General features: G+C 49.5%; 1 protein-coding gene across 1 annotated transcript; it reads right to left on the bottom strand.

The window, feature by feature from the left end:
• Window positions 1–1,219: 1,219 nt before the first annotated feature.
• On the bottom strand, window positions 1,220–15,746 carry CCR9 (C-C motif chemokine receptor 9). Its single transcript, XM_007088407.2, has 3 exons — window positions 15,652–15,746; window positions 8,034–8,078; window positions 1,220–2,302 (listed from the first exon to the last, which is right to left on the bottom strand). The coding sequence occupies exons 2-3, from the start codon at window positions 8,052–8,054 to the stop codon at window positions 1,220–1,222; spliced, it is 1,104 nt and encodes a 367-aa protein (XP_007088469.1). The 5' UTR covers window positions 8,055–8,078; window positions 15,652–15,746.
• Between the last annotated feature and the right edge of the window lie 367 nt (window positions 15,747–16,113).

Here is a 16,113-nt window from a genome sequence, read left to right as displayed (position 1 = left end):
CAGAATCCAAAGCAGGCTCCAAGCTCCGAGCTGTCAGCACAGAGCCCTATGAAGGGCTCGAACCCACAAACTGTGAGATCGTGACCTGAGCTGAAGTCGGATGCTCAACTGACTGAGCCACCCAGGGGCCCCTATAAAATGTTTTCAAAAGTGCTAGCCAAATAGTTAAAAGAAACAAAGCAAAAGTGAATTCTATTACTTTTTTCCAGCCTAATCTCTAAATCGAAAGCTTTTGAACATGTGAGCGCTATCCATTAAGAAAAGGAGCGGCGTGGACGCAGGTCTCCTTCCAGCCGCCTGAGAAACAAGAGGGTCCGTGAAACCAACCCATTTTATGGGAAGTGGAGAAGTGGACCATCACAAAAGCTACCTGGAAGACTGAGCCCACAACAGAGCCAGGGCGCTCGGGTTCTCAGAGTCCCCGCACAGGCTGACCGCCCCCGTGACACGAGTGGACACGCGGAGTCCTTGTGCAGCCTCTGTGGAGTCACAGAACCCCCCGGCAGGACCCAGAAATGGACACGGGAGCACCGAGAGAATAGGGATGACGTTCGGATATGGCTACTAGTCCAGGGGCTCGCTGGCCAGTCAAGTAGGTAGTTCAAAAGAGGCTCAGGGTCCCTCCCTGGCCCAGAACAGATTAAGGAGACCAGAGGAGACGATCTGAGGTTGTTTGAAAAGATTCCGATCAAGAATCTAGAAGACCTGGCATGGGCACCAGGCCCCAAAGTCACGGTAGAAAATCCCCCCACCAAGATGGAAGTTTTCAGGAAACTTTGTGCTTTTGTGGACTCCTGGTGGCAGCGGCCAGTGGGTCCGTGTCTCCTGTCGGAAGAGGTGGCTTCAGAACCGAAGCCACAGCCATCTGCAGTATACTGGGAAAATCGAACACCTTTTCCAGTTGCATTAATGCTCAGACGAGGGACGAAGCCAGGGTGGTCTAAAGAGCTGTTGGTCCTTCTCCAAAAATTGTACACATTGCAGCCAAGAGCCAGTCCATGGTCTCACGGGATGGCCAGTCCATGTGGAAAACTCTGACTTGGAAATTCTAACTAAAGTAATTGTCCAAATTCATCCCTTTCTGGGCTTTTTCTCCCCCCACCCCCCACTTCCTTTTTCTTTTTCTTCATTGGTTTCCCTCTGGTCCCATCAGTGGAGAAGCTGTACTTGTATTTCTCCTTACTTCCGAGAGGGCCATCCACGTCGGAGCCAAGACCCCTCAGTAGGAGAGCGCTCCCGAGGTCGTCTCCAGCAGCATGGACGACAGCTTCACGCTTCCCTCTCTCCTCGTGAACGAGACCCACTGCGCCTGGCTGATGCAACCCAAGTTCTTCAGGGTCTTCATAAGATCCCGGCGGAATCTCTCGCCCACAAAAACATAGAGCACGGGGTTCAGGCAACTGTGGAAGAAGGCGATGGTTTGAGTGACCTGGAAGCAGATGTCAATGTTGGTGGAAATGGCACAGTTGGAAATGAACATGGCGTAGGCATCGATGGTCTGCACCAACAGAATGCAGTTGTAGGGGAACTGAGATAGGAAGAAGACAGTAAGGACGGTGACGGTCACCTTCAGGGCCTTGTGCTTGGATGACTTCTTGGCTTGTAACAGAGTGTGGATGATGATGGTGTAGCAGCAGGCCATGACCACGAAAGGAAGGAAAAAGCCCAGGACGACCTTCAAGGTTAAGACCACCGACTTCACTTTGGTGCTCTCGTCACTAGGGTAAACCATGGTGCATATGGTAATGCCGGATTCCTTCTTGAGTTGACTATACAGGATTTCGGGGATGCAGAGCATGGCCGCCAGCACCCAGACAGCAAAGCAGACCATTTTGCTGTACACGAGCCTCTTCTGCCTCCAGGTCTGCGCTTTCATGGCCTGAGCGATGGCAATGTACCTGTCCACGCTGATGCACATGATCAGCAGCACGCAGCTGTAGAAGTTCATCTTGTACATGCTGTTGACCACTTTGCACAGGAAGGTGTGGAATCTCCACTGGTCCGCAGTAGCAATGGCCCAGAAAGGAAGCGTGGCGAGAAAGAGGAGGTCAGCAATTGCCAAATTCAGGAGGAACATGTCGGTCATGGTCTTCACTCTCGTGCAGTACCAGTAGACAAGGACGACCAGACTGTTGCCCAAGGCGCCCGCGATGAACACGAGCCAGTACAAGGGCGGGAGGAAGTAGCTCGCAAACTGCCGGACGTTGTTTTTCTTACAGTAAAGTTCAGGGAGGTTTAGGTAGTCATCCAGAGGAGACGTGGGATGGTAGCTGTAATCGTCAGACATGTTAGAGACAAGACCCTGCAAGGAGACACCAGACACCATCAGGTCAAGGACGATCCTTCGGAGGATCTCAGAACGGCAGGGGCCCGGACCCCGTGACCCTCCCAGCCCCCCAAATCTGCGACGAGACAGAGAAATGCATGCAAGGCAAGCAGGAATTTCTGAGGGCATCTGCCCACATCACAACAGATTTATACAGTCCATGACTATCTCTCACATGCCTATTCCGTGTCAGGTACCGCGTGCATGCCAAAAACACAGTAGTGGGTAAGTCAGATGTGGTTCCAGCTCTCGTGGAACCCACCTGCTGGTGGAGGGCACACATGAACAGTTACAGGACACATGACAAGTGATCGGATGTGGTAGGACCCCCTTGGGACCAATGATGGGCACAAACCTGTATTGAACTTCTTCCTTCTCCTCTCTATTCCATTTTTTTTTTAAGTTTTTAAAACATTCTTTTTAATGTTTATTTTTGAGAGAGGGAGAGACAGAGTGTGAGCTGGGGAGGGGCAGAGAGAGAAAGGGAGACACAGAATCCAAAGCAGGTTCCAGGCTCCGAGCTGTCCGCACAGATCCCGACGCGGGGCTTGAACTCACAAGCTGTGAGATCATGACCTGAGCCGAAGTCGGACGCTTAACTGACTGAACCACCCAGGCACCCCTCTCCTCTCTATTCCATTCTTCCATAAAGGTCCTCAGAGGCTCCTAAACTTTTCTGGGTCCAGATTCTTCTGAGCCTTCTGCAAACTATGTATCCTCTGCTCCTGAAACAGCAACACACACACACACACACACACACACACACACACACTCACATGCACACACTCATTCATACCCTTTCACATACATGCACAAGCACTGGGACAGGTTACATAGCTTTCAGGATCCCTTATTCAAATTTTGTTAAGAATTCTAAGGGGCGCCTGGGTGGCTCAGTCGGTTAAGCATCCGACTTCAGCTCAGGTCATGATCTCATGGTTTGTGAATTTGAGCCCCGCGTCGGGCTCTGTGCTGACAGCTCAGAGCCTGGAGCCTGCTTCAGATTCTGTGTCTCCCTCTCCCTTTGCCCCTCCCCTGCTCATACTCTGTCTCTCTCCCTCTCAAAAATAAATAAACATCAAAAAAAATTTTTTTAATAAAAAAAATAAAGATTTCCCTCCAGCTTCAGCCATTACCCAGAAACCCAGTGTCTTGGGAGGACAGATTCCCTGGGAGACACATATTTTCGTGAGGATGCCGGGAGACTTCTCCCAAAGCTGAACCTGGCAGCCTGGCATCGTCGTGGCCCCCCAGGGAGGTTGTCCCCTGAGAGGTGGGGCTTGAATAGACTTGGAGCAAAAAGAACTGTTAGGGTGGGAAGGAAGAATATGAAGAACACAGAGACCCCAAGATGGGGATCAGTGTAGCTTTAATGGGTCGGCACGGTGACATTTTGGGGAAAAGTCATCTGCTCGTGCAGATGAGCAGGTGTTAACTGTGAATCCACACAATGAGTAAGCGTGAAACTACTTTTGTAGGGGTTCTTTTCTTTTCTCTTCTTTTTTTTTCTTTTCTTTTTTTTTCTTTTCTTCCCTTCCCTTCCCTTTCCTCTTTTTCCTTCCTTCCTTCCTTCCTTCCTTCCTTCCTTCCTTCCTTCCTTCCTTCTTTTATTTCTTTTTTACGTTTTTTGGGGGTGATCAAATACTTCTAATAGACTGTCACATGCACATGAGCCCCAAGCTATAAATCCGGGAGGGAAACAGCGTCCCCATCCACAGATACAGCCCCAGGGGGTGGCGGGGGGAAGGGGGGGACCTCAGCGTTTCCAGTGCCCCAGGAGACCCAACCTTCTCCACTGCCCAGTAAGCGGGCACGACCACCACTCCCCAGCGCTGACCCCCAGAATGTGTCCCGCTTGAAGCCCAAGGCGTGTGTTCTCCGGTTGGCTGAGGGTGGAGGGCCCGGTTGTCCAGCATAGAACTATATTTAGTTAGGGACTCCCCCCCCCCGCCCCCGCAGGCGTATTTTAAAAGTGGTTTGACTCACACACAAAAAAATCCTAGATTTGTATACGTGTTGTCAAGGCCACATTTGTTGTGAAGACCAAGGTAGGCCTACATCATCCGTACAAGATGAAAGGTTTGGCTGCCTTTATGAGGAAGAGTCCACCTCCCAGGCTAGGGGAGTCCTGGGCAAACGTGTCCCCCCACCATTCTGGGACTCGCGCGTCTAGCTCTGCACATGCACGATGGGTATATATCCTTTGGATGTTAGACACGGTATCCTTCGAAAACTTCCCAGCAGACGTAAACGGCACTATTTACCAACGTATTTTATTCGCCATAGCTGGGGTGCCTAGTGCATGCCAGACCCAGTGCCGAGGCCGTGACGTGCGTGTGTGACGTAATCCTCACATTTCCAGGGCAGGAAGACCTCTCTCAGATGAGGGCTCAGGCTTCCATGAGGACTCTGAGATAATGAATTCCTTCCTTCCAGCTCGCCTGCTCTCTGAGCGGTCCTAGAGACACTGTTCTTGCTGGAGAAGCTACCTAGGCAGGCTGCTCTCAGAGCCTTGCACAGCAGGAAGAGATCCCAGGAGAGAATCAGTGAAATGACAGGCTAATCTGCATGTTTCCAGTCTATTTCCCATCCAGGAGCCCATGCCAGAACCTTCTAGTTTGGGCAATGCCTAGAACAACTTCCCACATTCTCCCGGGCACCCTTCCTAAAGTCTACATCAAGGTGGTGTCTAAGGAGCCCTCGTGGGGTCCACTCTCTCCCCTGAGAGCAGGGCCTCCAGGGGCTGCTTCATAGACATCTGTGTCCTACTCACTAAGACCTACCCAAGACGTTAGGCCTTTAAATACAAAGGAGATGTGAAGAAAGGCTTTCGTATCTCTTGAAGAATAGGGAAGGGTCTCTTTTTCCCTCATGAACCATATCAGGGCCCCTTTTTAATTGGGAAGCTCGGCCAAGTTTCTAGCCCAATTACAGTCACCAGACAAGACCCCTTAGGCCAGCTCTGCACAGTAGAAATGTACAGAAACCCCAGGCTAAGCTTGGTTAAAGAAGCAAAAAGAGGGACACCTGGGTGGCTCGGTCAGCTAAGCGTCCAACTTCAGCTCAGGTCATGATCTCATGGTTCATGAGTTCAAGCCCCACATCGGGGCTGTGCTGACAGCTCAGAGCCTGGAGCCTGCTTCTGATTCTGGGTCTCCCTCTCTCTCTGCCCCTCCCCTGCTTGCACTCTGTCTCTCAACAATAAATAAATGTTAAAAAAAAAAATTAAAAAAAAAAAAGAAGCAGCAGTGGGGCCAAGCATCAAGGGCTAAGCATCTTCTGGGGCAGGAAGAAGGCCTCCGGATTTTCAGGAGCCTCCTGCATTGACTCAGGTTATCTCCGGAAGGCTGGAAGGCTTCTATCAGCCCCAGGCCCGTCGCCTGCACCTCTAGGCAGAGAACAGGGCCAAGGGCAAAGCCCATGTCCTGTGAGGCCACATCCCTTACTGCTTCTCAGCATAAAAGTGGGCACCTGCGTGGGGGAAGGGGTGCGGGAGGGAAGATGGAGGGAGGTAGGGAGGGAGGGATGTGAGCTGGTCAGGAGGATCGGGAACGGCCGGCCTCCGTCTCTAGGGCGCCCTGTCTCCACACTTGAAGTAAGACTTCCAAACGGTAAGACCTGGATCTCAGCGCCTTTGACAGTTGTTTACAGGGAGCACCCCGGGGATGCTGTGGGCACTGAGAGCATTCTGCGGGTCTCCTCCTCCAATTCGCCATGACCCTGACCCCTCCCCCACCCTCCCAGCCTCGGTTTCCTCATCCACAAACATGGCTCTGCCTTCACCGTGAGGTCGAAGGAAGGCGGCGTCCTGGGTACTGACCGGCGCACAGCCCTTCCTCGGAACAGTGGCCACTGGGATGTCATGGGCTGTTTGCCAATAGCCATAAGAGCCCCATCTTTTCCCCATTTAGGTGCTGCTGGGCACCTCTTGACCATAAGAGGTCATCATCGGGGTGTATTTTTCTTCCTCTCTGGGCCTGCCTTGCAGAGTCTAGATAGCTTCCGAGATCCCAGACGACAAAACCGAATCGGGCTGAGACACAGCCCCGGCTCGGCTGCCCCAACCTAGCTGTTTCCAGGATGAAAGGCAAATTCTAACTACAGGAGAAACGAAGGGTCTGATTCTGGTCAGAAAAGTAGACTTACCTCATTTACTTCAGCAGATCCAAGTTAATTGTCTCTTTTCTTGTTAGGTATATGCAACAATACACATGCAATACTAAACATCATTAGCGTTGCATCGCCGACTTGTCTAAGGTCAACAATTGCGACCACCAAGCTCCGTGGACCTTGGAACTCATAGACCAGTGTACCTTGAAGGGCAGTCTGTTAGCCCCACTAAGAAGGCTTGATTTCAACCACCGACTTGTAAAACCCAGACTTTCTCTTTGAGAAAAGCACAATTAAACCAGTTAGATATTTCTGGGAGGCGTTTATGAGGACGGCAAAAAACGGAGCAATCTGATGTGATTCTGTCCTTGATTATATTTGGCTACAAAATCCCAAATGACTCTCTGGATGATGGCTTTACCCAGTATTTTCGTTAGCCTCTTTGTCTCGTTTAGAGAAATATAGGCTCTTATGTGGTGTTTGAAAAGCCTATGTCCTGTTGCGTAAGAGACAGAACTGATGTGCTCACCACGGGTTTATTCAAAACAAATGATGAGGGCACCTGGGTGGCTCAGTCGGTTAAGTGTCCGACTCTTGATCTTGGCTCAGGTCATGATCTCACGGTTTGTGAGTTCAAGCCCCATGTCGACAGCAAGGAGCCTGCCTGGGATTCTCTCTCTCCCTCTCCCTTTCTCTCTCTCTCTCTGCCCCTTCTCTACTCATGCTCTCTCTCAAAAATAAATAAATAAACATTTAAAAAACCCCACAAATTCAGGGTTGTCCCATATCGTCCTTTGTCTTAGTTTCCAAACAGACACATCCAATCATAAAAACTCTTACCTGTTAATGAGATCTAAAATAGTGTGTTCCTCTCACTTCACCACAAACCCTGAGGCTCTTCCGGTTTTTCATGTTTGTAAAGCCCTCTGTGCTGGCGTTGGCCGCCCATATGGGGCACTGCTCGGCAGAGACCTTACCCCTGGGAACCCACACAGAGAAATGTCTCCTCCACAGCAGGTTCCTTCCCACACCGCCCCCCCCCCAAAAAAACAGGCAAGATGACAGTGCATTTCCACAAAAAAAAGGGTGGGGGGAAACTATTCCATGCTCATTGATTACAAGAACAAATATTGTTAAAATGTCAATACTACCCAAAGCAATCTACACATTCAGTGCAATCCCTATCAAAATAACACCAACATTCTTCACAGAGCTAGAACAAATAAGCCTACAATTTGTATGGAACCAGAAAAGACCCCGAATAGCCAAAGCAATCTTGCAAAAGAAAACCAAAGCAGGAGGCATCACAATCCCGGACCTCCAGCTATACTACAAAGTTGTAATCATCAAGACAGTATGGTATTGGCACAAAAACAGACACTCAGATCCGTGGAACAGAATAGGGAACCCAGACATGGACCCACAAACGTATGGCCAACTCCTCTCTGACAAAGCAGGAAAGACTATCCAATGGAATCAAGACAGTCTCTTCAGCAAGTGGTGCTGGGAAAACTGGACGGAGACATGCAGAAGAATGAACCTGGACCACTTTCTGACAGTGCATTTCGAGGAGCTTGAGGAACATGGCGATACTCACTGTGAGTTCTGTGGGCACCATGATGGGTCGGATGCAAGCTTGCTTCTAGGAAGAGAAGGCAAAAATCAAAAAGAGGTCTGTCTTATAAATGAACAGTAATAAACGCCTAACGATGGAGACTGGAGGCTATATCTGTTTGTCCTTGTGCAAAAAATATAAAAATCCCAGGCGAGAGTTACAGTCCATGTTACATCGACACCAAGCCAAATATTCTAGATTCCAAAATGATCTTGGTTGTCAACATAGAAACGAGAGAAACCTCTCCCCTAAGAGCCCCTTTGGGGACTTCATATTTTCCCAGCGTTCTTTTTACCTGAGTTCATTTGCTCTCGACTCCACTTCTCAGTCAGGGTCTGTTTTGCTAAATGCCCCCCTCCTTATTTTACCAACCAGGGGGCTCCTGAAGATCACAGGACAGAGGTTGGCTTGAGACCTCTCTGGGCCCCAACACCTACCTACTCCAAGCTGACTTCCATAAATCTCGGCTGTTGTGCGTATGTGTTTTGAATCTCTGTAAACCCACCCCTGTATGACTAAGGGAACAATAGCTCGCTTCACTCGAGGACGTGTCTCCGCCTGAGCCGGGCATTTCCTTTTATATTTTTAGCAAGGAAAAGTTCCCAAGAAACACGTCTAGCACCGCACCCCAAGTTTTCAGAATAAAACAATTCTCCTTCATAGATTCAACCCTCACCTGTTGGTTTCCTTTCTACAACACAACATCGTGACTCATCCTCCTTTTCTGAGAGTGTGGTGGTTTTCAGCACCTAACGGTGGTACAACCACTTTGGAAAACCGTTTGTCAGTTTCTTAAAAAGTTAAACATAAGGGCGCCTGGGTGGCTCAGTCGGGTAAGCGTCCGACTTCAGCTCGTGTCATGAGGTCAGAGTTCGTGAGTTCAAGCCCCATGTCAGGCTCTGTGCTGATAGCTCAGAGCTTGGAGCCTGCTTGGGATTCTGTGCCTCCCTCTCTCTCTGCCCCTCCTTTGCTTGTGTTCTCTCTCTCTCTCAAAAATAAGTAAATACACATTAAAAAAAAAAGTTATACACACACCCAGCACGTGACCTAACCATCGCTCTGCGATGTCCTTCCCTAAGAAAAATGCAAGCATGTGTCCACACAAAGACTGATGCAGGAATGTTCGTAGCTGCTCTATTGCAACAGCAATTACTGGAAATAACCCAAATACTGGATACCCTATCCATTATCAGGAAGGGATACATGGACCGTGGGCATAGCCACACAATGGAATCAGAATGAACAACTGATACTCACAGTCGTACAAATGAATCTCAAAATAATTATGCTACATAAAGAAGCCAGACCAAAGCACGCATACAGCGTGATTCCACTTACATAAAATTCTAGAAAATGCAAACGAATCTAGCGTGAGAGAACACAGACCAGTGATTTCCTGGTGAGAGAGGGAGAAGAGGCGGGGGAGGGTGTGAGGTGAGCACAAAGGCTCACAAGGAAGACTTTGGGGGTGACACATATACTCATGATACTCATTACGTGAAAGTTTCACGGGTATACGTATGTCAGAGCTTGTAGTCTGCACTATAAATGTAGTCCTTTGTAGTTGGACCTCAGTAAAATGATTCGAGTAAAGAAAAGAAAGTGAGTGAGAGCTAATGGAAATTTTCTGGCTTACTTCCCTCCTCAGAGTCCTATCTGGCCTTTAGCAGGTGGGGAGGAAGGCAGCCAGAACTTCTTCCTTGAAACCTTCTTGCCAGCTGCTTCTTGAAAATGCCTTGGAGTGCCTTGTGCCATTCTCACGGAACTGAGGGCTCAAGATGAACTTGGGTTTTCAAGCTTAGATTAGAGAGATAGACAGATAGATAGATAGATGATAGACACATAGATGATAGATAGATAGATAGATAATAGACAGATAAATGATTGATAGATGATAGATGAGATAGATAGATAGATAATAGATAAATGATTGATAGATGATAGATGAGATAGATAGATAGATAATAGATAGATAGATAATAGACATATTATAGACAGATACATAGATTGGTTGATTGATAGATTGATAGATGGCAGATACATAGATAGATGATAGATAGATAGATAGATAGATAATAGGTGGATAGATAGATAATAGACAGACAGATTAGAGATAGATAAATAGATAGACTGATAGATTGATAGATGATAGATGGATAGATAGATGATAGATGAGATAGATATACAGATAGATAATAGACATATTATAGACAGATACACAGATTGATTGATTGATAGATGACAGATAAATAGATGATGGATTGATTGATAGATAGATAATAGGTGGATAGATAATAGATTAGAGATAAATAAATAGACTGATTGATAGATGATAGATGATAGAGACAGATAATTTATGTGTATATGCACATGTATTTGTGTTTCACGCACATTTCCTGGCACTGTCCCCCAAGGGCTCCAAAACAATGACCCAGCAGACAAGCACCTAGTGCCCTGATCTTGGTCTCTAAATACCTTCTTCCACCAAAAGGAAGCAGAACTCTGGAGAAATGTCTGATTCCACAGCTAGGGCAATTGCAAGACGCACCCAGAACTGATTTTTTGCATCAGGAAGCAAGCAGGTGTTCAAAGGACCATGAGGACCCGTCAAAAGGACATAGCTGCCAACTTGATGGGGCTCCCGCCAGCCAAATCGGAGGCAACTCGGGCACCAAAGTAAATAACGATGGCCATCCTCGTAGCACGTCCAACTACGTGAGGATCCAGGAGTCCGTACTAATGAAAATAAATGAAAACATGAACAAAGAGGTGAAAAACCTCTTCTTGCAGTGCCAGCTAATACATATACAAAGGAGTCCTGGGATTAGAAACTCGCCAATGGCTGCTGAAATTAGCGGGGGGATGTTTGATGAGGAAAGGGTGTTTACCTCCTCTCTGAGGGCGACTCCCCAAATTACATACGGTCCCATTGACTTTACCATCCTCTTTTTTTTCCTCCCTGAATCATGCTCTGAACCAATAAATCATTTTTTGAAATGCCCGGTTAAATTTGGATCTTCCTCACTCAGCTTGTTTAATTTTATTACAGCTTGGGGAACAGACAGATTGGTTTTCGAGACATTAATTAGCCAGAAAATACCACATGTATTTCTAGTAGCTGCATAAAAAGACTTGAATATTCGGGAGCCTGGGGGGCTCAGTCGGTTGAGCACCCAACTTCCGCTCAGGTCATGATCTCACTGTTCATGGGTTTGAGCCCCGCGTCCGGGCTCTGTGCTGACAGCTCAGAGCCCGGAGCCTGCTTCCGATTCTGTGTCTCCCTCTTTCTCTGCCCCTCCCCTGCTCATACTCTGTCTCTCGGTCTCTCAAAAATGAATAAACGTTAAAAAAGAAATTTAAATAAAGACTTGAATATTCACCGGATGACATCAACGAAAACAAGCTCCCAAGGAAAGAAGCCACATAAAGAAGAAAGAGTGGCTTTGGTTATGGTTCGTTATAGCTAGTTAGTTTTAGGTTGAAAATAAAGACTGCGGATGATGATATTGGTAAGGGTTTGGGGAAGAGACCTCCACATTGCTGTGGGCAGTATAAATTGCGTGTCCCCGTGCTCTCCAGCCTTCAAGGGCCAGCAAAAAAAAAAAAAAAAAAGTCACCTCCTTAATGAAGCCCTCCTGGGTTTCCCCGATGCTGGAGACGGGATGGTTGATATTTGCACCTCTCCTGCCCTCTTGCCCTGTGCAACCTTCTCGGAGTATTAAGCTACATCTGTCAAATTTACAAAGCACAACAGCCCTGGCTCAGCACTTCATCTGCTGGGAACATGTCTATTGCTGTTTTCACAAAAGAGCCTAAATAAAGATACGTATATGGAGATGTATGTGGCAATTTTTTTGCAGAACAAAAAAAACCAGAAACAACCTAAATACCCAACAATTGGCAATATTCTGATACAGCTTTCAATAAAACACGAGGAGCCCGGGGGCGCCTGGGGGGCTCGGTCAGTTAAACGTCGGACTCTCGATCTCAGCTCAGGTCATGATCTCTCGGCTCGTGAGTTCCAGCCCCACCTCGAGCTCTGTGCTGACAGTGCGGAGCCTCCTTGGGATTTTCTCTCTCTCCCTCTCTCTCTGCTTCTCCCCTACTCACTCACTCTCTCGCCAACTAAATAAGTGAACATTTAAAAAAAAAACCTACAGAAGTCACCCATAAATGGAATAAAATAGACCTCACGCTGATATAAGGAGGTCCCCAAGAGTATTAGGTAGAAAGGCAAGGTAGAAGACAGTGTTGCACGGTCTCTAAGAAAAAAAAAATGTAAAAGTTACACACTTCACTGCTCATCAGTACTGAAACATTTTCTGCAAGGAGCTTGAACAATTATGACCCGTGGAAAGTGAGACTTTCGTTTTTTTTCCTTTAGGTTATGAAAACTATTTAAATATGTTCCTTTGTGCGTGAAATTTTATTTTAAGAACTATCATAAAAATAACTCGTCAACCTTTTTTTTTTTTTTAAGAAGCCCCAGTTCTCTTCCCTTCCGTACACCTGTTTGCAGATCTCATCCCCAGGAGGTACCCACAGCTGCCCCAGTGAAGGGTCTGGAAGGCAGTCAGGACTAGTAATCAAATTCTCGGCAGCTTCGGTTTGCAACTTTGAGAGCCTACATCAGCTTTCCGTGAAGGTTTCTTTTTCTGCTATGATAAATGTGTTTCTGGCTCACAGAGACACTACTAACAGGGGCCCCTGGGTGGCTCAGTCGGTCAAGCGTCCGACTTCAGCTCAAGTCATGATCTCATAGTTCGTGGGTTCAAACCCCGCGTCGGGCTCTGTGCTGACAGCTCGGAGCCTGGAGCCTGCCTCAGATTCTGTGTCTCCCTCTCTCTCTGCCCCTCCCCGGCTTGTGCTCTGTCTTTCTCTCTCTCTGTCTCTCAAGAATAAATGGATATTAAAAAAAAATTTTTTTTTAAAAGAAAGACGCTGCTGACAGCTCTCCACGTATCCCCTCTCTCCTCCATCAGAATACTTTCCAAAGATTTCATTGCACCAGTTGCAAAGTCTCCAAGCTCGCTTTCATTTTCTCTTCGGCCCTGAGAAGGAGGCAAACACCCACACACAACAAAGCGTCCTGAAAGCAGACCCCTCTCCGGTCTGCTGGGAGTGCTCTCTGGCGTCTGGCTCAGTGCGGCCCCAGTCTCTCCCCGGTGGTGCTCCCGGTGGCCCCATTGCGGTTCCGCAACCGCTGGGATCTGCGAAGCCTGCCCCTGTGCCGTAGCATAATGGGCCGAGGTGGGGGGAGCACGATGGACCCCCGTTTGAAAGCCCCCGTCTGTCCCTTGGTCCAGCCCTTTCTGCCTGGGAGACCAGCCCTCACCGCGCCTAGTTTCCTCAGCTGTAAAGTGGAGGTGAGAGCCCAGCCTCCTGCAGGACCCCGTGGCAAAGGTCAAGTGCCATGCTCTTTGCGGAATGCAGAGAGCTCTGTGGGAAGGAGAGGGAACATGCTTCATCCCCCCCCCCTCCTCACCCCTGCAATGTGTCTTGACACCTGAAACACCTGCTTGGCTTGAACTCTGTATGAGACATGCTCCAAGTCGTCCAGAAGCTCACGTTCAAGGGTAATGAGCTCGTCATCGCTGCCAAATACCAGCAAGGCTAAATGCCACGAGTCGCTTTGGGAATTAGGAGGCAGAAGTCATGACCCCAGTGCAACTCGGGAGGGCTTCCCTGAGGAGGTGACATTTTTGCTGACCCCTTGAAGGCTGGAGAGCATGGAGACATGCAATGAGGGGAGGGAACCCTGCTCGAGGACAGGGAAACGTATCAACAAAGGCATGAAGGCCAGAAAACAGGAAGCGTGCACAGGAACCTTGGTGGGGGGGGGGGGGGGGCGGGGGGAAGGGAGCGCTGCTAATTCATTTAAAAAAAAAAAAAAAAAGGACCTAGGAGAAAAGTTAGGCTGACATCCATTACTGCCCCCGGCCATGCGTTTTTGCTCCCTGCGGTCCTTAGGTAATCACCACGAAGATCATCACGGAGGGGCACCTCGCTGGCTCCGTGGGTTGAGCCTCCGACTCTGGTTCGGGTCATGATCTCACAGTTCGTGAGTTTGAGCCCCGCATCGGGCTCACTGCTGTCAGCCTGTCAGCGCAGAGCCCGCTTTGGATCCTCTGTCTCTCTCTCTCTCTCTCTCTCTGCCCCTCCCCTGCTCGCTCGCTCTCCGTAAGTGAATCAATAAATAAAACAAAACCATCGCGGAGCGTCTGCGGCTGCAGCATTTTCCCGTCCCTGCTCCCCGTAGCCAGTGACTTGGATACAGATACTGACGGGAGTCAGGAATTCAGGTCTCACGTCCACGTTTGTCCGACTCGCTACACTGAGATTGAATCATCTATTTGTTAGTAGCTCTGCCCGCCACCCCACCCCGCCCCCCACCCCCGGCACAAAAGTGGGGTCTCTGAGCCGTCTCTCGGGCCGGCTGCTCGCCAAGCCTGGGTCGGGCGCCCGCCTCCCTGCCCCCCAGTAGACGCTGCAGCCTGTGAGTGGGGAGTCCTTGAACTTGGCCGGGAGGGGTGGGAGGGGGCGGGGGGGGAGGTGGAGGAAGCCTTCAGAGCAGATAGACGGATATGGAGAAAAGAGGCGTCGAGCTCCAGGGGCTGAAAGGGCAGATGGACTTGGGCCTGTTCAGCAGGGGAGGAGGAGACGGGCCCTGGGGGGCTGGTGGTTGCCCCGCGTTTCCAGCTCTGGGCTCCTCAGTGGCCCTTCCGGCAGGTGCAGGGCAATAGCGAACAGAGAACTGGAGAGGGTTGGGGTGTTTGGAAGGACACAGCCGTAGTCACGGATGGGTCACTGAAAACGAAGCAGCTTTGCTTTTCTTCCGATTATAAAGGAGATTTTGCACGTTTCGTAATGTACCAGAAAAACAACAACAACAACAAAAAAACACCCCAAAGCAAATGTATACGGGGAAGAAAATAAACACCGCTCAAACACCCCTTGCTTGGGTCAGCCTCTGTTCACTTTCTTTACACTTTTTCCCACACATGCACCCTTAGTGGGAAGGGAATCGGACCACACAACCCATTTTCTATCTTGCGTTCTCATTACCCCTCTTTCTGGTGCACGTTTCACGCCAGTGACCGCGGGGCTGTCATCGGACTGGATGGCTGGGGGGGGTTCTGTTGTCTGGCGATGCCACACTTCACTTAACCAGTCACCGCTTAGAGCGGAGTTTGCTTGTTTCCGATTTTTCCCTGCTACGGAGAAGGCTGCCCCAAACATCCGTCCCGCGGGCCTGCCTCTCGGACCCGAGGACCTCCTGGGGGCTTCGCTTTCCCAGTCCTGACCCCCTTCTTGTCACCTGTCCCGAGCACCTGCTTCTCCCTCCTGTAAGTCACAAATCACAGAACTCACTGCCTCGAACCTTTACTTCACACGTGTGGGTGGGAGGGAGTCTTCTGACTCATCCCTGGAAACCTGGGCAGGCCACTACCGGACTCGCCTTTGCCTTCTTGGAAGCTTCTAGCAAAGTGCCTGGGGCTCACGACCACTGAACAAATGAGTGAGAGCCTGGGTTTTAGAAGCCATCGAGGAAACACAAGAGTGGGGGTGCACAGGAGACACCGAGAAGGGTGATACTCACTGTGGAGGGCAGCGGGAGATGCTCCGCGAGAAGGTGGGTCCCACCAGCTCCGTCGGGGGGCAAGGGCTGGCCTGCTCTCTGCCTGGGATGAGGGGCAAGGCTTCTACGAGTGTTGTGCAGGCAATATCGGTAAAAACACCAGAGAGGAAGTCAGGCCACCCCTACCTGCGTTGTCACTGGTGGGGTGGCCTGGGAGGGTGGGGAGCAGGGAGTCACCAGCTGCAACCTCAGCAATCAGCAGTATCGATGATTTGCAACCAGAAGTGAAAAGCCAAGACGTCCTGGGCTAAGGGAAACCATCTTCTCTGAAGACACACACGCAGACCGATGGTCTACAAAAACGTCTTTTCCTAGACAGCACAGCCACTCCAGGGAAAAGGGGAAAGGAGGGGCTGTGGAAAAACAAGCCTTGCCAGGCTACCGGGGTGGGTGTGCGAGGTTTCCTCGGGCGACGTTGCCTGG

The sequence above is a fragment of the Panthera tigris genome, chromosome A2 (assembly GCF_018350195.1).
Source record: "Panthera tigris isolate Pti1 chromosome A2, P.tigris_Pti1_mat1.1, whole genome shotgun sequence".
Lineage (NCBI taxonomy): Eukaryota > Metazoa > Chordata > Mammalia > Carnivora > Felidae > Panthera > Panthera tigris.
Note: the sequence above shows the minus strand (reverse complement) of the source record. Positions and strands in the feature narration are given on the sequence as shown.

What these genes read in the sequence shown, in the direction of transcription:
- CCR9 (XM_007088407.2), bottom strand. Translation starts at nt 8,054, where the DNA reads ATGGTGCCCACAGAACTCACA. An exon ending in TGGTGCCCACAGAACTCACA is followed by an intron (nt 2,303 to 8,033) that starts GTGAGTATCGCC and finishes GTCTCCTTGCAG; the next exon opens with GGTCTTGTCTCTAACATGTC.